At 40.6% G+C, this 24,936-nt stretch overlaps 1 protein-coding gene across 2 annotated transcripts in view; it reads right to left on the minus strand.

Moving 5' to 3' along the window:
- Nucleotides 1–24,936, minus strand: part of LOC137648968 (nicotinamide phosphoribosyltransferase-like) — a 151,437-nt gene that overhangs the window by 85,314 nt on the left and 41,187 nt on the right. For both annotated transcript variants that reach the window (XM_068382143.1, XM_068382144.1), the window contains exon 3: nucleotides 16,010–16,172. In XM_068382143.1, the coding sequence (XP_068238244.1) occupies nucleotides 16,010–16,172 (163 nt within the window). The remainder of the gene's footprint in view (nucleotides 1–16,009; nucleotides 16,173–24,936) is intronic.

Raw genomic sequence — 24,936 nt, forward strand, 5'->3', positions numbered from 1 at the left:
GGACAAATGATTAAGAAAAGGAATTTATTTCAAGTAAATCTGAAAGACAATGCTAAAAGATCTTCATAATCAATTCTCAGTATTTACTTTGAAATATTTCTTTTTGAATCTTCCTGACACACAAAAAAAAAAAAAAAAAAAAAAAAAAAGTCCTGGTCCAAGTCATAAACTTCTTTGTATTATGATGAATCGCTTCCTTAACCTCGTGAGCGTGTTTGCACAAGGATAATTGCAAATCACATTACGCATAGCATAGCATGCGAAGGAAAAATATCAAGTTATGTAGCAATTCCTTAACTTCTGACTGTATAGAAAGACAATGGAAAATACCTGCATAGCCAGCACATATGAAAAGCTCTCTCATAACGTAAATAGATTAGAATTAAAGAATGTAATATAAGACCACTGAAACGCTTTATTGTTTAAATATACAATAATCCTGCTTCGTCATTTATAAAGGGTAATGAGAAGAGCAATGCTTGGCAGTCATTACATTTCTGCAATTTAATTTCCATTATACAAGTGTATTATTATCGTTATTATTAGCTTAACTATAACCCTAGTTGGAAAAACAGGATGCTACAAGACCAAGGTCTGCATTATTTGCACCGACTCGCAGCAGTGCCCTTTTAGCTCGGATAAGTTTCATGATCAATGATTGGTTGGACAAGATAATTCTAACCAATCAGCGACCAGGAAACTTTTCCGAGCTAAAAGGGCACCGCAGCGAGTCGGTGCAAATCTGCCTCGCTAAAAGAAATGGACTATAGTGACTTTTTTTTTATTTTTGGTTGTGATCAGCTGACCACGCTCTGTCGATAACAAGAATATACGCATGTACGAATCATATTCAAAACATTTTCATAACAAATATTACAAGTGCCCGTATGTTTTAGCCATTCATAGTTTTCACACACACATATATTACAGTAACATACACCAGAGAATCAGCAAGAGCTGTTAGATAGGAACAACAGTGTGGTGAGGACTTTCGTAGTATTAGTCATCTTACCTTGTACTGCAGATGTGTTAACAATGTACAATTACCTCTAAAAAGTCATATGAACTTAAATACCGAGAAAGAAATCATATGAAAACAATGTAGTGCAACGGTGTGTTAGTCAACCACACGCAGGTATACTGTAGGTCTGCATTTTGGGAGTTATGAGTTACAGTAGAGTACAAAGTATTCACAGATTCTCTCTCTCTCTCTCGCTCTCTCTCTCTCTCTCTCTCTCTCTCTCTCTCTCTCTCTCTCTCTGTTTCTGTTACTTTAACCCCTACGAATAAGGACGGCTGCCTGTGGGCGTGTATATATATATATATATATATATATATATATATATATATATATATATATATATATATATATATATATATTATATATATGGCTGAGTGGTATGGTCACTGGCATACAGTTATCCTGGACCAGGGTTCAAATCCCGGCCGGTCTGATACTATAGTCATTGGGTGATTCCACCTGGGGCTCTGATCCCGAGGTCGTTAAGAGAATCCAGACTTTAATGTATTAATATATATGGCTTATTTGATATATATATATATATATATATATATATATATATATATATATATATATATATATATATATATATATATGTGTGTGTGTGTGTGTGTTTGTTCAAATAGGCCATATAATATACTCCTCTTAATATCTGGAGTCTCTCTATACCTCGTGATCAGAGTCTCAAGGGGGAATCAACTCAAAGATAATAGCTTCTGGTCGGTCGGAAATCGAACCCGGGTCCGAAAAACTGAGACGACAGTGATATATCATCTAGCCACAAAGAGAGAATAAAAGTTGATGACATTCTCCCCATACTTATACCTGTTGTGTGTATATACATATATATCATATGATATAAATATATTTTACCGTGTATTACACACACACACACATATATATATATATATATATATATATATATATATATATATATATATATATATATATATATATATATATGTATATATATATATATATATATATATATATATATACCATCATCATCATCAGCCAATACTAGTCTACTGCTAAACAAAGGCCTCGGACATGTCCTTCCACCCCCGTCTGTTTATCGTCTTTCTAATCCAGTCTACATCGGTACATTTTCTTAGTTCATCAACCCATCATCTTCTCTTCTTTTCCCTGTTTCTTACGCAATCTCTAGGTACACATTCTGTTGTTCTTAATGTCCATCTATTATCTGTCATTCTCATTATATGTCCGGGCCATGTCCATATTTTTTTCTTTACATGTAGTTGAAATACCTTTTATTTTAGTTTGCTCTCGTATCCATGCTGCTCTTTTTCCGTCTCTCAGTGTTATTCCCATAGATTTTTTAGTTATACCTAGCTTATGGTCTATGAGTTTAGTAAGGCTCAAAAGGCTCAAAGTTTCTGATGTATCAAGTTGATACTGGAAATGTTTTTTTTTTTCTTTCTTTTAGAGAAATTAGCAATTAACATTTCATAATCTCATTTCGTTTACCAAAAGCTCTTCATCCATGCTTATCCATTTTTTAATTTCGGTCTCGTGTCCTGGGGAAACATTTATTGTCTGTACTAATTACATATATTCATTAACACTCTTTAGATGTTTGTCTATAAGCCTTATTTATTATCTCTCAGCATTTTCAAGTAACATCATTTTAGTTTTACTTGTATTAATTTTCAGCCCTACTTTTCTTTCTCTATTCAAATCTCCTATGATCTTTTGCATTTCCTCTCACTAACTAGAACTATGTCAACTATAAACCTCAAGTTTTAAGGTATTGTCCATTAATGTTAATTCCTGCCTATTTCCCAATATGAATTTTTTAAAGCTTCCACTGGGCACGTTGTGAATACTTTAAGAGATGGGGTCTCCCTGTCTAACTGGTTTCTCAACTGGAATTTTTTCATTATCTTCATGTAACCTTAGAATTGCTGTAATTCCCTTATAGATATTTTCAAGTGTTCTATCATATTATTCATATATTCCTTGTCTTTGAAGTGCTTTTATTGCTGCTGAACTTTTGCCAGAATCAAAAGCTTTCTCAGTCTGTTAATGCCATACAAAATGGTCTGTTGCACTCTGATGATTCTTCCATTATCTCGTTAATTACATGAATATGGTTCCTGGTTGAACACCCACTTGAAACTTCTGAAGTGCTTTCATTGCTGCTGAACTTTTTCCAGAATCAAAAGCTTTCTCAGTCTGTTAATGCCATACAAAATGGTCTGTTGCACTCTGATGATTCTTCCATTATCTTGTTAATTACATGAATATGGTTCCTGGTTGAATACCCACTTGAAACTTCTGAAGTGCTTTCATTGCTGCTGAACTTTTGCCAGAATCAAAAGCTTTCTCAGTCTGTTAATGTCATACAAAGTGGTCTGTTGCACTCTGATTATTCTTCCATTATCTCGTTAATTACATGAATATGGTTCCTGGTTGAATACCCACTTGAAACTTTTGAAGTGCTTTCATTGCTGCTGAACTTTTGCCAGAATCAAAAGCTTTCTCAGTCTGTTAATGCCATACAAAATGGTCTGTTACACTCTGATTATTCTTCCATTATCTCGTTAATTACATGAATATGGTTCCTGGTTGAATACCCACTTGAAACTTCTGAAGTGCTTTCATTGCTGCTGAACTTTTGCCAGAATCAAAAGCTTTCTCAGTCTGTTAATGCCATACAAAGTGGTCTGTTGCACTCTGATGATTCTTCCATTATCTCGTTAATTACATGAATATAGTTCCTGGTTGAATACCCACTTGAAACTTCTGAAGTGCTTTCATTGCTGCTGAACTTTTGCCAGAATCAAAAGCTTTCTCAGTCTGTTAATGCCATACAAAGGGGTCTGTTGCACTCTGATGATTCTTCCATTATCTCGTTAATTACATGAATATAGTTCCTGGTTGAATACCCACTTGAAACTTCTGAAGTGCTTTCATTGCTGCTGAACTTTTGCCAGAATCAAAAGCTTTCTCAGTCTGTTAATGCCATACAAAGTGGTCTGTTGCACTCTGATGATTCTTCCATTATCTCGTTAATTACATGAATATAGTTCCTGGTTGAATACCCACTTGAAACTTCTGAAGTGCTTTCATTGCTGCTGAACTTTTGCCAGAATCAAGAGCTTTCTCAGTCTGTTAATGCCATACAAAATGGTCTGTTGCACTCTGATGATTCTTCCATTATCTCGTTAATTACATGAATATGGTTCCTGGTTGAATACCCACTTGAAACTTCTGAAGTGCTTTCATTGCTGCTGAACTTTTGCCAGAATCAAAAGCTTTCTCAGTCTGTTAATGCCATACAAAATGGTCTTTGCACTCTGATGATTCTTCCATTATCTCGTTAATTACATGAATATGGTTCCTGGTTGAATACCCACTTGAAACTTCTGAAGTGCTTTCATTGCTGCTGAACTTTTGCCAGAATCAAAAGTTTTCTGTCTGATAATGCCATACAAAATGGTCTTTGCACTCTGATTATTCTTCCATTATCTCGTTAATTACATGAATATGGTTCTTGGTTGAATACCCACTTGATACTTCAGAAGTCTGCCTGCTGTCTTGGGTTATCAAAGTCTAGATGTCTTTAAATTCTGGCTAATATGATCTTTGTAAATATTTTATATATTACTGAGTAAACTTATTGGCACTAAGTTTTCACGTCTTTTCTGTTTTTCTTTTTTGTGAATCAGTTTTCCAACCTGTAGGTATAGAGCATTTTTGCAGAAATTTCGTGTAAAGTTTGGCGAACTTTATTAAATTAATTATAGTTCATTTCTTTTAGCGAGTCATATTTGCACCGACTCGCAGCATTGCCCTTTTAGCTCGGAAATGTTTCTTGATCGCTGATTGGTTGGACAAGATGATTCTAACCAATCAGCGACCAGGAAAAGTTTCCGAGCTAAAAGAGCACCGTTGCGAGTCGGTGCAAATATGACTCGCTAAAAGAAATGGACTATAGTAGGCCATCTTCTCTAGCTGCTGTGCTTCTTTTCATGCCTTTCAAAGCTTTCTTTACTTCTCTTACTGTTACTTTTGGTACCGGCTCAGGTGTTTCATTATTTCCATTGGCGAAGTTCTTTCTTATATCAGCATTGTATAGCATTGCATAGAAATCCTCTGCAATTTTTATCAGTCTCTCTTTTGTTTATATTATTTCCATTTTCATCTTAAAAAAAAAATCGGTTCCAAGTCTTCTTTTCATCAATTTGATGCGTCTTCCTTTCTTTAGGGTTTCGCTAAATTTTTGGCTGCTTGTGTCTATGAATGTCTTGGGTCTTGAGTTTGTATATTGTTTTGGATATTTCCGCTAATTCTCTTTCATCTTTCTTGGAGTTTACCATCATTTGCAATCTTTTCTTAACTATTTATTTATTTTTTTTTTTTTTTTGCCTTTTCTGATAGTTTTCTTTGATGTTGCTTATAAACTTTTGCACTCATGTCCTGTGCTGATTTTATATCAGTGTTCATGCATGATTTATCAGTGATCCTAGGCATATTTATGAAGATAGTGGCATCATTTTACAATACTTTTGACTGTGATGCAAGTGTTTTCGCCTTCAGGGACCATATAGGGGATAGGTTAGTTAGTGTGCCTTCCTAACCTAACCTACATGTAGGACCCCTATATGCTCCCTTCATCCCCCTGCCCTTGGCATTCCCTCTGCGTAGCCTTGCTCCCCTTACCACGTAAAGGGATCAAGCTCTTACCAGAGTATTTTATCGCCTCTCAGTCCTCCCTAAGGGAATGAACCCCCCTTAGGGTTGCGCCTGAGAGTGAGGAACGGCTATCTTTCCTCTATGGCTAGGACTAGTCTACGACTGTCCTGCGATAGCGATATGTCTTCTATCCTTCCTAGTTCAGGACGCTCAGCCCTGCTCTAGGTTAGGTTTTGGAAGGGTAATTCTGTTCCTTGCTGAAACTGTACCCATGCACCGTTTCAGTCAGGCTTCCTTACCTTAGGTTAGGGAGTGTTCTCCCTTCCTTAGTGGCCGCTCTGGTACAGAACCCCTTTCATGGAAGACTCTTCTCTTCTCCCCTCCCCACCTATCTCTTGTATAGCTTAGCCTATACTTAGGTTAGTCTATACCCATCTGTCCCCTGTCCTACAACTCCTCCTTAGGGTGGAGTGATAGGGCTACCTGGAACTTCTGCGCACAGTCCGCTCTGGTACATATACCCTTCATAGTGTCCTATGGGGTTAGCCACTGGATGTGTTCTGTATACAGGGGTCTCCCCCTCTTTGGGTGTTCCCTAGCCCTCCCTTGGGCTACCCTAGCTCCCGGTCCTCTGCGGCCCCTGCTTCTGGGTGATAGAGCCAACCTCTATCATGGGTACACCCTCTCAGGGGGGGATGTCTGGGAGTCCATGACTGGACTCCTTACATCCCTCCCCCTGTCTCTTTCACTATCCGGGTGCCGGTCCCTTGCCGCCTCCACTGTCGGTGATACCCACCTCCTACCTTGGTGACTCCCTCCATACCCCCATGGCCGCCAGTCCTCCGTGTGCCGGGGGACTGCCGCCTGCCGCCGGCTTCCAGCCGATGGCTCTTCACCTCCCTCATAGCTTGGCCGTCCGCCCGCCGGCCGGCCACCGGAGTCCCGGCATCCACTGCCGGCAACCCGGTTCTGCCATAACTATCCTTGATCCTGTCACCACTCTGGCATCCTCCGGCTGCCGGAGCCGCTGCTCCCTCTGCCGGCGCGCCGCCGCTGTACCGGCGGCCGCCACCCTGGTATTACTCTTGACTTATACTGTCTGTACTAATGCCAGAAACTCTGCTGGAGCGGCCTCCGGCGTGCCGGACCCCCCCCGGAGGCGTCAAGACGACTTGCACCCCCTTCTACTAGCTATCACCTCATACTGATAGCCCTACAGTGCAACCAGATGACCTGTTTACGTTAGTGGATCAGTACCTTGATACTGTTCTATTAGTAATCATGCTGTCCTTTTGCATTCTTCAGATTTCCAGCATGCTGCGTGTATCTTAGCGCGGCTGGTTGCCGGAAGCAGTTACCCTCGGGGATCCTTTAGCCCCCTAATTTGGGACTGAGTGACCTCAGTCCCAAACTTATCCTTGGTAATTTCCATGGAATTCCATTACCCTATGGATTCTGCGGGAATTCTATCCTGTGCCTTCGGCCACCTCGGATTATCCAAGGATGAAGCTTGCGGTAGCCAGCTGGGCGAGATGCATGGAGTATGTTTCTTTACTCTCTCAATCCTCTGTGCATCACACCCTTTATCAAGTTAAAATTAATGATTAATATTAACTTAGCTTAAGAGCCATTCTTATGATTCCCCCCATACTCATTTTCTCTTTCTTCCACAGGAGGAGCAGATGAAGTGTGACTTCGACTTCTGCGCTGTGAAACGCCCGCACTTCTACGGGCATACGGCTTGCAGGACTCACAGGGATTTGAAATTCTGGGACCCACTGAATTGTACGGTCTGCCAGGCTCACCTAGTTGATGCCTTCCATAACCCTCCCTCAGCGGAGGTCAGGGACACTTCTCGGGAGAAGCTACGCAAGTGGGTGCGTGGCTTCCAGAAGAATGCCACCGGACCGTACCTGGCCACTGAAGAATTGAGGTCACTTCTGTTACCTAAGGCCTCCCCTGATTCTGTGGTACCCAAGGATTCGATCCCCACTGTCCAAATTACAGTGGAACCTGATGTAGTCATGGCCCAGTCCATGCACGAGTGCCGCCTGGATTCCGAAGATGATGAACACATGTCGGATGTCTCGGAGGACACGGAGAAGACCCTTATGGCTCAAGGGGCTGAAGATGATGAAGACCAGGTGGAATACGCCGAGTCGGAGCAAGAGGTCGCTCCTCCTTCCATCACCGCCCCTACTCCTACACCGACGGAAGTGTCTCTCCCGTCTACCTCCACTACCCCGGAACCCTTGCCATCCACCCAAGAGATGCTCCGAATGATTAAAGCCATCATGGACGACAGGCTGAAGGAGAATCAGGAGTTCATCAGGTCTATGATAGGATCCAAAGAACCGAAGATCTCGGTTAAGGATCTCCCCGCTTGCTCACATGCCAACCCATGGAGGTATGCTGAGCATATGGTTATAGCGACCGGCAGGATCTTCGTCAGTGACAAGATCGGCACGGTCCCCCTGGAAGACGTGGAGTTCTTCCCAAATTTCGAGGCCTACCCGGACTGTTACGTCCGACTTCGCTCTGAACCTGCCTCTAAAGAAGAGACCGAACCGAAAGAGGAGATAGTGTTCGATCTCGCGAAGGCCCAGGCTATGCTAGCCAACACGTTTAAAAGTAGGGGTTTTACCTGCTCTAAGCTTCCGGCCCTGAGCAAGAAGCACCCTACCTACGTTGCACCTGAGAATGCAGTCCTTCCATTCATGGAAAAGGCCTTCGCTGCGTGCCTCAAGGCTGTGGAAGAGGGAAAAGCCTGCCCTGCACTGGAGGAGTGCAGACCCTTCTCCATAGTCACTCCCCCCGACGCTCGACACTGGAAGGACATCCAGCATACTTTCGTGGTGGGAAAGCTAGATCCTGACGTCGCCGGACGTCAGTTTAATGAAGACCTCCCGAAACTCAACGATCACCTCCTTCGTCGGGAACAAGATACGAAGGAGAGGCTCGCAGCATCCATATCCCACCCGGTCCAACTGGACATCATGGCCTGTGACACCAGAGTACCAGACCACTACATGGTACTTGCCAAATCCCACATGGCAACCCTGGTGAAGGACATGTACCACTTCATGAAGGCTCGGAGAGCCTGTTGTGAATTCGTGTTCGCAGGTGCCACTGTGAAACATGAACCCCGGAGGCTGATTTCCTCCAACATCTGGGGCAAACACCTCTTTCCTTCTGACCTTGTGAAGGAAATCACTGACAAAGCCGCCACGGAGAATAGGAACCTTCTCCACAAGTGGGGCATGTCAAAAAAGAGGAAATCCTCTCAGGACGACGGACCTCAACCTAAGAGGAAATCTTCCAAACAGAAACCCCAGCAACGTCAACCAAGACGTCAGTTTCCGGGACCCGCTACCTCCCAAGTGGCAGCTCAGCCACAACAGACCTTTCAGCTGGTCACCCAACCGGTCTTGTCACAGTCACCGGTTTTCACCCCTGCTTTCGAGCAACAGACGACTACCTTTCGTCCCAAAGGTAGAGGCTCAAGCAGAGGTGCAGGCAGAGACGCGTCTCGCCGTCCCTCCAGAGGCAGAGGAGGAAAGGGAGCTAGCGGCCGAGGCAGCAAGCCCTCGGGACACCAGAAGCAATGAAGTGCTTCCGGTGGGAGGAAGACTCCGCCAATTCCAGGATCGTTGGACCTTCGATCCCTGGGCACACAGCATCGTCAAGAAGGGTCTAGGCTGGAGTTGGACTCAACCACCCCCAACATTCCAGCAATTCTTCCAACAATCAACCCCCCTTCTGGAAGAATATGTCCTAGATCTCTTGAACAAGAAGGTGATAAGGAAGGTAAAGTACACCAGGTTCCAAGGGAGACTGTTTTGTGTCCCCAAGAAAGACTCCGACAAACTCAGAGTCATTCTGGACTTATCCCCCCTCAACAAGTTCATAGCGAACGACAAGTTCAAGATGCTGACTCTTCAACAGATAAGGACCCTTCTGCCTCGAGGTTCTTACACGGTCTCCATAGACCTGGCGGATGCCTACTGGCACATTCCGATGAACCATCACCCTTCCTCCTACCTAGGATTTCGACTCCAAAGGAAAAGCTACGCCTTCAGGGCCATGCCCTTCGGCCTCAATGTGGCCCCTCGGATCTTCACAAAGCTGGCGGACGCCATAGTACAACAGCTCCGCCTCCGAGACGTCCAGGTGATGGCCTACCTCGATGATTGGCTAGTTTGGGCTCCATCGCCCGAGGATTGTGTAAAATCCTGCAGCAAAGTCACCCAGTACCTAGAACACCTGGGATTCAAGATAAACGCGAAGAAATCTCGCCTCTCTCCAGCTCAGAAGTTCCAATGGTTAGGAATCCATTGGAACCTTCAGTCACACTGCCTTTCCATTCCCCAGAAGAAAAGGAAGGAAATAGCAGGGTCTGTCAAGCGACTACTGAAATCCAAGCGGATCTCAAGACGCCAGCAGGAACGAGTTCTAGGCTCTCTACAGTTCGCCTCAGTAACAAACCCAGTGCTTCGTGCACAGCTAAAGGATGCCGCGGGAGTCTGGAGACGTTCTGCATCCATCGCTCAAAGAGACCTCAAGAGACGGCTCCCAAACAGACTTCGACTTCTCCTCAAGCCGTGGTCGGAAGCAAAGGCCCTGAAAAGGTCCATTCCTCTTCAACACCCACCTCCATCACTCAACATCCACACGGACGCTTCGCTGGAGGGTTGGGGAGGTCACTCCCACCAAAAACAGGCTCAAGGCACATGGTCTCCCCTGTTCAAGACGTTTCACATCAACATCTTGGAGGCCATGGCGGTCCTTCTAACTCTGAAGAAACTCTCCCCGCCTCCCTCGATCCATATTCGTCTAACCCTAGACAACTCGGTGGTAGTTCGATGTCTCAATCGCCAAGGCTCAAGATCGCCCCAGATAAATCAGGTGCTTCTCCCAATCTTCCGTCTGGCAGAGAAGAAGAAATGGCACCTGTCTGCAGTTCACCTACAAGGATTCCGCAACGTGACAGCGGACGCTCTATCTCGGACAAACCCGATAGAGTCGGAATGGTCTCTAGACGCAAGATCATTCTCCTTCATCTCCCACCAAGTCCCAGAACTTCAGATAGATCTCTTCGCGACGAGCGACAACAATCAACTTCCTCGGTACGTGGCCCCGTACGAGGACCCCAAGGCAGAAGCAGTGGATGCCATGTCACTGGACTGGAACAGATGGTCCAAGATCTACCTGTTCCCTCCCACCAACCTTCTGCTGAAAGTCCTCTCCAAGCTGAGAACCTTCAAAGGGACAGCGGCCCTAGTGGCTCCCAAGTGGCCCCGGAGCAACTGGTACCCCCTGGTCCTGGAGCTGCAGCCCAAGCTGATCCCTCTCCCGGGCCCAGTTCTCTCCCAACAAGTACAGAAGTCGACTGTCTTCGCTTCATCATCGAAAATCAAGGACCTTCATCTCATGATTTTCTCTCCCTAGCCGCAAAGAAGAGGTTTGGGATCTCGAAGAAAAGTCTAGACTTCCTCGAGGAATACAAGACCGAATCCACAAGACGGCAATACGAATCATCTTGGAGAAAATGGGTCTCTTTCGTCAAGACAAAAAATCCTAAGGAAATCACAATTGATTTCTGCATGTCCTTCTTCATTCACCTTCATGGACAGGGATTAGCAGCCAATACGATTTCAACTTGCAAATCGGCCTTCACTAGACCAATATTGTATGCCTTCCAAATTGATCTGTCCAGCGACATCTTCAATAAACTGCCGAAAGCATGCGCTCGTCTACGCCCAGCACCCCCACCGAAACCGATCTCCTGGTCATTGGACAAGGTGCTCCATTTCGCCTCCAACTTGGATAATGATTCATGCCCTCTCAAGGATCTGACTCAGAAAGTTATATTTCTCTTTGCTCTTGCCTCAGGAGCCCGAGTCAGCGAAATAGTGGCATTATCAAGAGAAGAGGATCATATTCTGTTTACTGATTCAGGAGACATTACCCTCTCCCCGGATCCGACGTTTCTCGCCAAAAATGAATTACCCACCAAAAGATGGGGCCCCTGGAGAATATGCCCCCTGAAGGAAGATGCCTCTTTATGCCCAGTAGAGAGCCTCAAGGTCTATCTTCGCAGAACTTCGAACTTTGGTGGAGGCCAACTCTTCAAAGGAGAAACATCGGGCAGCGACCTGTCACTGAAACAATTAAGAGCGAAAATCACCTACTTCATTCGCAGAGCGGATCCCGACAGTACACCCGCTGGTCACGATCCTAGAAAAGTTGCATCGTCTCTGAATTTCTTTCAGAGTATGGACTTCGAAAGCCTTAAAAACTTCACAGGCTGGAAGTCCTCGCGTGTTTTCTTCAAACATTATGCGAAACAAGTGCACGAAGTCAAACATGTTGTGGTAGCCGCAGGTAGTGTTATGAAACCTGCACCTAACTCTGCATAGAACAGTGAGTTACTTGGGACTCTAACTCTTCGGGTGCCTATGTTGACCCTCGAGCGATATATAGTGATGTCGAAAACACTTAGTGCTTTCTTATAACTGTTCTTATCCCAGGTGAAATGTCACAGTTGTCACACAAGTGCCGCATGCCTAGAGCATGATGTGTTTTAATTAAAGACTAACGTTCCTCGAGGACGAGTGCCTACTAATAAATTTGAAATTCCCTTTCAGATTCAAGAGCAAGTCTTTATTACTATGTACATTATAATTTCTGTAAATTAACTTTACTTATTGCTGTAATTCATTTAATTTCCGCAACTGTGAAATAAAATTTCTATTTTATTACTTGTGCGTCTCAATCCGCTCCTACTTACTATGAAATACATGCCTGTCATAGTTTTATTATCCCCTTTCCTTATGGTTCATGGAGATTTTAAGGTCCTAACCCTTATTTTATATTCACTCTTACAAAGTAATATTCCAATACGAATACTTACTCTTCATACCCTGGAGACGAAACCAACCTTCTCAGCACACAGTGTCCAACCACCACCTGTCTGCCTTCCAGAATGTTCCGATACGAATGCCAACCATTCAGTCTCGTCTCCAAGTTCTTCAGGTTCTTCTAACAAGGTGAATAGCCCTTCAATAACCACTTTGACCTCGGCATGGCCCGTGGGAACTTCACTGCCAAGGGGGGCAGGAAGATTCTTCCCTACGGTTCTTTATTAAGATTACTATGCTAATTTGTTCAAAGCCCTTGGCACTTACCAATAGGGGAAAATCTACCACGATACATTGATTCTCTGGTATTCTTCCATCAGGACGCCATGGCTTGAGCCCAAAAAACGGATTTTGAGCGAAGCGAAAAATCTATTTTTGGGTGAGATAGCCATGGCGTCCTGATGGACCCTCCCTGCTACTTCGTCCAGTTTTTAGGTCCCACCCTGCTCTGCTGTATCATGGTGATCGGCAAGCAACTGGCTTCAGGATGAAGACGAACGTGACGTCATTCAAGCAATGGCGCCCGTTTGTTTACGTCTCGAGTACCAAAAGTAGCCACGGATGAGATTAACTATGGAACGGCTCCCAGCTATTCTCCGCCTTTACACACCGAAGCCTTAACTCTGTTCGGGGTGTAGATAGCTATGTGACGCGTTAATACATGCGTCCCCTGTTGATATACGATGTCTTAAAAGGGAAACCTTTAGGATACTCGCTCCAGAAGTTAGAATTCTGTGATAACCTGTGGTTAAATTCTCTGGGAATATCTTAGTAGTTATTTACCCAAGGAAGCTACCAAAAAGGAACCTTCCATCAGGACGCCATGGCTATCTCACCCAAAAATAGATTTTTCGCTTTGCTCAAAATCCGTTTTTTCTACTACTGTATGTGACTCTAGTTCTAGTTTTCTGCTAACTTGGTAACACTGCACTAAACTAACAGTGAAATGTTTTTTTTTTTTTCCAAAGTCGTATTCAGCAACTGTTTGTTTGTATTATTTTGGAACTCGGGCAACAAAATCATTATCAAAATATTGCTTTATTACAAAATATCAACAAAATATGAGAAAATATTTAAGTACTGCATAAACAACTAATATGTACAGTAAGCGTCGTCTGCTAGGAGACCACTATATGTATATGTATATATTATATACATATATATATATATATAGAGAGAGAGAGAGAGAGAGAGAGAGAGAGAGAGAGAGAGAGAGAGAGAGAGAGACATATCTATATATGTAATATATATATATATACATATATATATATATATATATATATATATATATATATATATATATATATATATATATATGTGTGTGTGTGTATACATATCTCTCTGTCTCTGTCTCTCTCTCTCTCTCTCTCTCTCTCTCTCTCTCTCTCTCTCTCTCTCTCTCTCTCTCTCTCTCTCTCTTCTCTCTCTCTCTCTCTCTCTCTCTCTCTCTCTCTCTCTCTCTCTCTCTCTCTCTCTCTCTCTCTCTCTCTCTCTCTCTCTCTCTCTCTCTCTATATATATATATATATATTTATAAATATATATATATATATATATATATTTATAAATATATTCATATATATATATATATATATATATATATAGTATATGTCAAAAAAAAACACAAAGAAAATTTAAATAGAAAATATAAGATTAGGTCCTGACTAGTTTCGAGCTACTTCACCAGCAATATTTGGTCTTACCCGTACATTACGATGTTGTTAATCTTTCCCGAACTCTATGCTTTTTGGCTACCCCAGATGCAGTTACTGTTTCAGTACACGCTGACCTCACTAAAACATAGTCAGTCCTCATCTTGAATAAGTAAACAATCATATTTTTTTCTATTCTTTCCTTTTATTTACAAATTTAGTAAAAGGTATGAGGATGCAAACCAGAGCCTCATCATATCTCTCTGAAGTGGAAAGCATGATTTCCATTGACCTTTAGAAAAGGAGTTAATCTGTTTTTTAAGGGAACATTTTCTCACTAAGACGTCTCCAACGGCAAATTTCTCTGCCTTGAAGTACATTGTATTTATACCAGCTTAACATAAATGTGGCTTTGAAGTGAAAGAATAGTCTTTAGAGGTTAGATGAGGGGTGGCCAACCCATGGTGCAATTGCACGATTACAAGTGGCGCACTATATACCCCAGAGATAATTAAAGCAAAAATCATGATTTTCAAAATAAATTTAGGTACAATTTTCTCCACTAATATGACACCAATTGTATTGAAAATCATACCATCAAAACTTCTTTATAAACCGAATAATTCTGTCTTCCAGATTTCTTATTTTCTTTTTACTTTCTTTTTAATGAATTTTGTCTTAATTATTTTAATCATGAAAAAAAAGAGAAAAAGGAAAAACCGCCAATTATGTCCAAATCACCATACTAAATGATTGAAAAGGGGTTAAAGGTTGTGTGGCGCATCTGAATTAGAAGTGAAAAAAATTGGTGCCTGGGAAACAAAAGATTGGCCACCCCTGGGTTAGACCATCGCTGCTGAAATGTGATATTTGCCCAAATCACTAGCACTTCAAGAAGCAGTATCGTTGCTTTTAACAGGCTGTACTTCTTATTCCGTTAGTTCTCATAGGCAAGCAATTGGTACGAAAGCACACAAACCTGCATGGACACTCATTTGATTTGATTTTTCGGGATATAAAACACAACAATAATCTCTACAAGGGCAAATCAAAACTTAACCCTTTTACCCCCAAAGGACGTACTGGTATGTTTCACAAAAGCCATCCCTTTACCCCCATGGACGTACCAGTACATCCTTGCAAAAAAATGCTATACAAAATTCATGTTTTTGATAATTTTTTTTAAGAAAATTCAGGCATTTTACAAGAGAATGAGACCAACCTGACCTCTCTATGACAAAAATTAAGGCTGTTAGAGCAATTTGAAAAAAATATACTGCAAAATGTGCTGGGAAAAAAATAACCACCTGGGGGTTAAGGGTTGGAAATTTCCAAATAGCCTGGGGGTAAAAGGGTTAATCAGGGGTGGCCAATGACATGTGTCCTCTGACACACTGCATACAAGAGCAATGGTTGAAAAGTAACCGTCATTACAAGAAACAACTAATTCTAATCACAAAATGAAGACATGCAAAAGGGAAGATGATTCCAAAGAATCTCACTAAAGTCAGGAAAGAGGAAGGGCAAAATCACTTCATATAGAAAAAGAAAAGTTAAGAGGTTCTACTTTACAAAGTATATAATAATATTGTAAACGATTTCTATTGGTATATATCATAACAATGCAGGCTGCACATGGCTTTGTACAGTATACTAAGCTGAGCAGTAAATTTACCTAGTTTAAGCAAAATTAAAAATGTATAACTAAACTAAAGTGCTATTCCAGCATTGCAATACATTGTTGAATACTGTACTCACTTCTAAAATATAGTTCCAGCCATCTTCATTGAAGACATCATCTCTCTTGAAATGTGCTGCAAAGAGATCTTTGGCTTCCTGTATCATATCCTTTGTCACTACAGGACCACACAGCCATCGTTTCAAGATGTACTGCAGACCGAAGAAAACAGTGTATGGAAACCTAACAAGAAGAAAGTCATGCACTATTCTTAGGAAAAATTTAGGCAAAATTTGAAATGAAGTTGGAAAATTATGGCTACGTTAAGAAGCTTTAATAAAGTACACTAACGGAAAAATTAATGCTATTTTACACTCTAATTTAAAAATTTCATAGATGCTACGCAACAGTTTTAAAAAAATACAATTATTATATTAGCTAACCAAGCTAGATCGGCACTGTATTTATTACCAAAGGCAGCTGGAGCTTTGAAAGTAAAATTCTATCCAACAAGGATAGATTACTGATTTCATAAAGGGATAATATAAAGAAGTTACTAGTAAGATACTTTCTATACATGCAAAGAGTACAATACTGTATATAGAACATTTCAAATGCAAAATTCCATTGATCATATATAATAAGATACAAAAACCAAATAATAAATATCCATACATATTAGGGCAATACAATCCTAATAAAACTCATTTGCAAAGTTTATGACAGCAAAATAAAAAGGTAAGAATAGTAAAACTATAGTTTATATAAGGTGTACTTTACAATCATTTAATCAAACTACAGTCTTTAATAGGAAAGATTTAATTTCAACAGAATCTTTAATAATATTTCAACAAGAATACAAAGAATTCATAAAAGAGGAGGATTTATAAGGATTTCCAGCTAACAACCTACTAAGATTTTTAGTGTTAATCATTTGCTCACAGTTCTACAGACATGTTAATGATTATAAGGAAGTACTATACAAATTTCCACTGAACAGCTAACATTTTTAAAAAAATTGCTTCATGATGGGTCTCAAAATTAGTTATTAATGAAATATTTATTTATTTATATATATAAATAAATAAATAAATAAATATATATATATATATATATATATATATATATATATATATATATATATATATATATGTGTGTGTGTGTGTGTGTGTATCAATAAATCTTATAAAAACGTGTTCAATGGCTTCATTTAATACTTAGCTGAATACTTGAATATCAATCATCTACTTAAATGGTCAGTTTACCTTAAAACTAAAGGTGTTTAAGGGATATGGATCATACAATGTAGTTTGTTTATGTACAGTATGTATATTCATTCCTACAATACAGAAAAATATCTACTTAAAAGTATATTCTACTGTAAGCTATAAATAGCCTTTGAAGATTGGTAAAATGTAGTAAATAATTATCAGAAAGGTCAGATTTGTCAACTGGCATAGTAGGCCATTGGCTTAGGGCACAACGAAATCAATTTTTTGTGTAATGTCCCAGTGTTTGACATGCCTATTTCAATAAATAATATGTCCACAGTCATAAGTGTCCTGCGCAATTAATAAAATGCCACAGTAGTCTTCAACTGGTAGGGAATGATGTCTGTTCAAGTGGCCCACAGATATAGGCTCTATAATAAAATGAAGAAAAAAAGTTCATGAAAAATATATGGTCAGGCCTATTTCACTGCAGATTCTTCAGCCGTGTATTGTACTACGCACTGCTGAACTATTAATACAATATTAAAAAAAATTATTCATAATTCAATACTACGTGTCCGCTAAACCAAGACGCACCGGACAAGATTTTCAAACTTCACGTTATTACATCTAACTGCTGTTGCACGTAGTCATGCCGCCTAAACGTGTTTTAAGTGAACCACGTGTTGAGCTAAAGCCCAAAAGGTTTTACAATTCTTCCCTCATTTCGGTTTTATCAGAAAAGGTATATAAGAAGGACTCTTTTCACCGGCCGCCACAGGTCGACCCAGAAATCTATATATTAATAGCATGTGTGTTATTTATTTTGTCACGCTTTAAAGAAAACAGAAATAATTTCATGGTATACTCTTACAAATTCACATTAGACTTTGATTACTTAACCAAAGCACATCTTATATAGTTTTCCCAATTTTGTCTTTAGCACCTGACTCTTTTTTTTTAAATATTAGACAAAAAATTGAGTTCAATCAATTTCCATAACCTAGATTATAAAAATTAATCTCGGGACATTTAATTCAAACATGTATAGGTTAGGAACAAGATAATTAGCATTGAAAATATCATTTCCTGTAATTTACAGGGGTTCCGCTAGTTAGACATGATTCTCTTTTCTTTTCCTCCTCTCATTAAGTAAGAGTAAACAGATATTGTGGCTTGGTTGTTTAGGAAAGAAATTATTCTTATATTATTTTCTTATTTCTTAGTGAAAAATTTTCATTTTTTTAAAAAGAATACTCATCCAAGATATCAAAATTTGATGGCATTAAATATGTTTAACTCTACAACATTCTTTTTCAAAATTTTATTACAGCTGAAATTAAATTTCCCTGTACTTTTTATAGCTAGTCTTCTCGGTTCATTGCATTACGTGCCAAGACCTTTTCTTTCTGTGAATTAACACCTCCAAGGGTGGCGTGGGTAGTGGTTTTACAGAAAAGGGATTATTTTTTGTACCCGATATATATATATATACATAATATATATATATATATATATATATATATATATATATATATATATATATATATATATATATACAGTATATATATACAGTATACAGTATATATATATATATATATATATATATATATATAAATATATATATATATATATATATATATATATATATATATATATATATATATATATATATATATATATATATATAATATATATATATATATATATATATATATATATATATATATATATATATATATATATATATATTTACATATATACATATATATATATATAAATATATATATATATATATATACATATATATATATGTATATATATATATATATATATATATATATATATATATATATATATGTACAATAATAAAGTTACCAGATTATCAGAAATATTGCATAAAATATAACTATTACTTTTCAACCCAAAGCAGAATACTTTATATGAAAATTATTCAGCTTTATGATTAGATAAGTTCCTACAACTTTAACTTTTATTGCAAAGAGAGAAAGAGAGAAAAGGCAATAATAAAATCTATTTATATCAATGATTACATATTACAATAATTTTCCTTTTGCATCTTATATTACCAAATATATGATCATATAATGATATTTTCATTATAAAATAAATTTTTGAATATACTTACCCGGTGAATATATAAATAGCTGACGTCTCCAACGGTTGACAGATTCCAAAAACTCGCGAGCGATCGCCATGAAGGCTGCCGGGTGTGCCCACCAGCGCCGACTATCGGCCAGATACCGCATATACTTCTCAACCAAACCAGTTCTTCTCAGTCTGTAGGGTCTCTATCGGGGAGGAAGGGAGGGCCTTTAATATTATATATTCACCGGGTAAGTATATTCAAAAATTTATTTTATAATGAAAATATAATTTTTAAATATTAAACTTAGCCGGTGAATATATAAATAGCTGATTCACACCCATGGTGTGGGTAGAGACCAGTATTAAAACAATAAAGGCGTATATGCTCAAGAGTTTTTGACAAATATTCAAAAAACAAACTTAAGTATAGGTACCTGGTAAGGAAGCTGACTCTGATGATTACTCTGCCTCATTAGTCCGCTATCCTCACGAAGCCCAGCGATCCTCTTAGGATGCTGAAAGACTCCCAGGAGCTGCTATATCCAGGGTGAACACCCCTATAACAGGACCTCATCAATACCCTTAATCTGGGCGCTCTCAAGAAACAATATTTTGACCACCCGCCAAATCAAAAAGATTGCGAAAGACTTCTTAGTCTCCCGTACAACCCAAAACAAGATTAAAAATTTCAAGAGTAGATTAAAATGATATTGGGATTAAGGGAATGTAGTGGTAGAGCCTTCACCCACTACTGCACTCACTGCTACGAATGGTCCAAGTGTGTAGCAGTCCTCATAAAGAGTCTGGACATCTTTCAAGTAATATGAAGCGAATACCAACTTGCTTCTCCAAAGGGTCGCGTCCATAATACTTTTAATGGATCTATTTTGCTTAAACGCTACTGAAGTTGCTATCGCTCTAACTTCATGAGCCTTGACTTTAAGTAAATTACGATCCTTCTCACTTAAATGCGAGTGTGCCTCCCGAATCAAAAGTCTAATAAAATAAGACAACGCATTCTTAGACATGGGCAAAGAGGGCTTTTTAACGGAGCACCATAAAGCCTCTGAACAACCTCGTAGCGGTTTAGTTCTGGATAAATAAAATTTAAGAGCTCTAACGGGGCACAGCACTCTTTCAACTTCATTCCCCACAATCTCAGAAAGACTGGGGATTTCAAATGATTTAGGCCAAGGACGAGACGGAAGTTCATTCTTGGCCAAAAAACCAAGTTGAAGAGAACATACTGCTTTATTAGCGGAGAAGCCGATGTTCTTGCTTAAAGCATGTATCTCACTAACCCTTTTAGCAGAAGCCAAGCTCACCAAAAAAAGTGTCTTGAGGGTAAGATCCTTCAGGGAGGCTGAATTTAATAGTTCAAACCTGTCTGACATAAGGAACTGTAGGACCACGTCCAAGTTCCAAGCAGGAGTCGAAATATGACGCTCCTTGGAAGTCTCGAAAGACTTAAGCAGGTCTTGGAGATCTTTGTTATTAGAAAGATCCAAACCCCTATGCCTGAAAACAGAAGCTAACATGCTTCTGTAGCCTTTAATGGTGGATGCAGAGAGGGAGCGACCGTTTCCCAGATAAAGCAGAAAATCCGCAATCTGCGCTACAGAGGCACTGGAAGAGGAAATAGAGGAGGACTTGCACCAGTCTCTAAATACCTCCCATTTCGACTGATAGATCCTGATGGTAGAGGATCTTCTAGCCCTCGCGATCGCTCTAGCTGCCTCCTTCGAAAACCCTCGAGCTCTAGAGAGTCTTTCGATAGTTTGAAGGCAGTTAGACGAAGCACGGGGAGGCTTTGATGAAATCTCTTTACGTGAGGCTGTCGCAAGAGATCCATCCGCAACGGCAGACTTCTTGGAACGTCTACCAGCCATAGAAGTACCTCTGTGAACCACTCTCTCGCGGGCCAGAGGGGAGCAACCAACGTCAACCTGGTCCCTTCGTGAGAGGCGAACTTCTGCAGCACCTTGTTTAGGATCTTGAAAGGTGGAAAGGCATAAACATCCAGGTGAGACCAGTCCAGCAGGAAAGCGTCTATGTGGGCTGCCTCTGGATCTGGAACTGGAGAGCAGTAAGTCGAGAGCCTCTTTGTCAGTGAAGTCGCAAAAAGATCTATGGTGGGTTGACCCCATGTCATCCATAGCTTCTCGCACACAGTCTTGTGCAACGTCCACTCCATGGAGATGACTTGTCCTCTTCTGCTGAGGCAGTCCGCTAAGACATTCATTTCTCCTTGCACAAATCTCGTCAAAAGAGAGATGTTACTTGCCTTAAATGGAGTTCCTTCTGATCCGTGGACCAAAGACCCGAGCATTCCAGACTGTCCAGTGGAGCTCCCTAACCCAAATCCGATGCATCTGAATACAACACATGGTTTGGGTTCTTGATCGCAAGAGAAAGACCTTCTCGAAGTCTGATGTTGCTGTCCCACCAAGTCAGACATGTCTAGACTGAGTTGGAGATTGGGAAAGAGATACTCTCTAAGCCCTTCTCCTTGTTCCAATGGTTTAGGTGAAATTGGAGAGGGCAAAGGTTGAGTCTCCCCAGAGAGATAAACTACTCCAGCGATGAAAGAGTTCCCACGAGGCTCGTTCAAACTCTTACAGAGCAACTGTTTTTCTCTTGCAAGTGAAGGACTTTTAACAGAGCTTGTTCCATTCTTGTGGGAGACGAAAAGGCCCGAAAAATTCGACACAGTATCTCCATCCCCAAATAAAGAATAGTCTGGGATGGAGTACTGTAAGTTACGACTTCTCTACGTTCACTATGAGACCTAGCTCCTTGGTTAGGTCTAATGTCCAATAGAGGCTCTCCAGACAGCGCTTTAATGACGACGCCCTGATTAGCCAGTCGTCAAAATAAAAGGAAGGCTCTGAATCCTCAAAAAATGTAGAAAGCTTGCTACATTTTGCAAGAGCCTTGTAAAAACAAGAGGAGCATGAATAAGGCCGAAGCACAGTGCTCGAAATTGGTACACTACTTTCCCGTCCACAAACCTCAGTTGTTGTTGAAAGTTTGGATGAATCGGGATGTGGAAGTATGCATCCTGAAGGTCGAGAGAGACCATCCAGTCGCCTTCCCTTACCGCTGCCAAGACAGATTTGGTAGTCTTCATCGTGAACTTTGTCTTGACAATGAACACATTGAGCACACTTACATCTTAAGTACTCCTGCAGTGAACGTGGCTGCCAGTTCATTGGAGCCATCCCTGATAGCCTTGTTCATGCATGACATAATTGTACAGCAATACATTGACAGCTGGAGAGACCTTCTTACTTAAGGCTCCCAGGGACCAATCCAACAAATAAATACTTCAAACGCTCGAAAAAACTCCTAACAGGAGATGGTCTAGCTCTGAAGCAGACCATAAAATCTTGGAGTTTCTCATGGCCAAACGACGAGGAGAGTCCACTAAGCTTAAGAAGTCTCCCTGGCCAGAGGCAGGTACTCCCCAACCGAGAACTTCTCCTGTGTCACACCAGACGCTCGAGCGAGAAGCTAATTAAGAAGGAGGAAAAGCAAAAGCAGACTTTCCTAAACTTCTCCTGGATTCCAACCAATCTCCCAGTAAGAGCATGGCTCTCTTGGAAGAACAAGAGAGAACTGACTTCGTAAATGTAGGAGTCGAAGAAAGTCATGCCAAGAGTAAACTCAGACGGCGGAGCAGCCGTTACAAAACGAGTAGGACAAAATTTCCCTAAAGAAATTCATAATTATAAAACAAGGGATTGTTGGACCACCCTAGCTTACTCCTCTTCTGAATGACTCCCCAAAGGTACATTAGTTGAAAGGGGGTCATCAACTTCTTCAGAAGGCACATCATCTGATAAATCTAAAGTCTTGCGAGAAGGAGATTTATATTCAGAATGACGTGAAGGAAAAGCCTGACAGGCTACATCAACTTGTATATGAACAGAAGTTAAAGTTGGAGGGTCTATGTCACGTTGTGAATGCAGAGAATGTTATTCTACTACACGTCGTGACAGAAGTGACTGACGTTCAAACGTCCCATAGTAACAGCGGTGACTGCTGTTCGATGCTATATCGTGACTACGGTGACTGACCCTCGACGTCACGTCATGTCTACGGTGTCTACCGCTCAACGTCACGTCGTGTCTGCGGTGTCTGCAGCTCAACGTCACGCTGTGACTGCGGTGGCTGACGTTCAAAGCGATCAAAGTTACATCGAGATTTATGCTCCGCATCTCGTTAAACAGCAAAGCTGTCACTAGGGATAATGTAGCGTGACGTAACAAAGCTCGTTTAGAAGGTTGAAGACCTGAATCACGTATCCCAGAACCGTGACGTACAAAAAGCAAAGGATCCTTTCACACAGGAACAGGATCGTAAGCTTCTATTAAAGAAGAAAGCTTTAACAGCATATCTTGCAAAACACTTAACTTCGGATCAACCTGTGACTGCGGTGGCTGACGTTCAGACGTCACGTAGTAACAGCGGTGACTGCTGATCGATGCTATATCGTGACTACGGTGACTGACACTCGACGTCACGTCGTGTCTACGGTGTCTACCGCTCAACGTCACGCCGAGTCTGTGGCAAAACGTCTGTACATGAACGTCATCGCTATGAACGGGACTCTCATGATGACTACAGCTAGGACGTTGAACTTGTTCTGAAGGAACTAATAAACGTTTCAACCGTCTCGAAACCTTACGCCCAGGTTTTTGAAGAGACGAATCATCGGAAGACGAGGAAAAACTTCGTCTCTCCTGTCTTATGGCAAGGACGTGCTTGACGAGCAACGTCTGATACCTTTGAGGGAACGTCTGTTCGTTGGTTTACACCTCTCACTCCCTTAGGTCCTACGACATTCCTTCTCCCTGGTGCAGGGGAGCCTGAAAGAGGTCTCGGACTAGGCAAGCGACAAGCACGAACAAACGAACCCTCCGCAACACTGAACATGTTTTTCGATCTTTCTTCACTGATATCGCATTTTTTAATAATTTCACATTAGACATGAATAAAGCTGATTTCTACCTGAAGCACGCAATTCTCCCTTAAAGCAAAAGGTTAGAATTGCGAAATGGGAGGAGACTAAAACTAGTTCACTAAAGACTACGTTTTCAATCTCTCACCGTACAGTGCCTTGGGATGAGAATAAAAACTAAAACGTTTTATCCTCTCTCCCCGTACAGAGACTTGGGACGAGAGTAAAAATCTGAATCGAGAACAACGTTACTCGCTCCCAAACTCCTTGTACAGAGACTTGGGACGAGAATAAAGATCGGATCGTTCTCTCTTTCTCTCTCTCTCTCTCTTGTCACTCACAAGAGAATGGCTCACTCACTCTTCGTCAATAACAGGTTATTTGACTAAAGGAAAAAACTAAAAGGACTAAGAAATAGAAAATTAACATGGTCCTTTAAATTAGTATCTAAAAAACTTCAGTTTGTAAGAACAATGAACAAAACGTCAAAATCGATTTACTCTTTCTGCAAAGTGAAACTGTGATTCTCTCTTTCTCAATCGTAACGATAGAGCGCAAACTGCGTAGCATAAATAAACCAAACATTAGTTCATCTTTGAAAAACAGCACGAAGACTATTCAAAGAATAAATTTCTTAAAATATTTTCTAAAAATATTCATCGCATCAATCTAAACAAAAATAAAAGTTGAATGGGCTCAACGTTGTTTAACTTGGCTTTCCAAG

This window comes from Palaemon carinicauda, chromosome 1, assembly GCF_036898095.1.
Source record: "Palaemon carinicauda isolate YSFRI2023 chromosome 1, ASM3689809v2, whole genome shotgun sequence".
In the NCBI taxonomy this organism is placed as follows: Eukaryota; Metazoa; Arthropoda; class Malacostraca; order Decapoda; family Palaemonidae; genus Palaemon; species Palaemon carinicauda.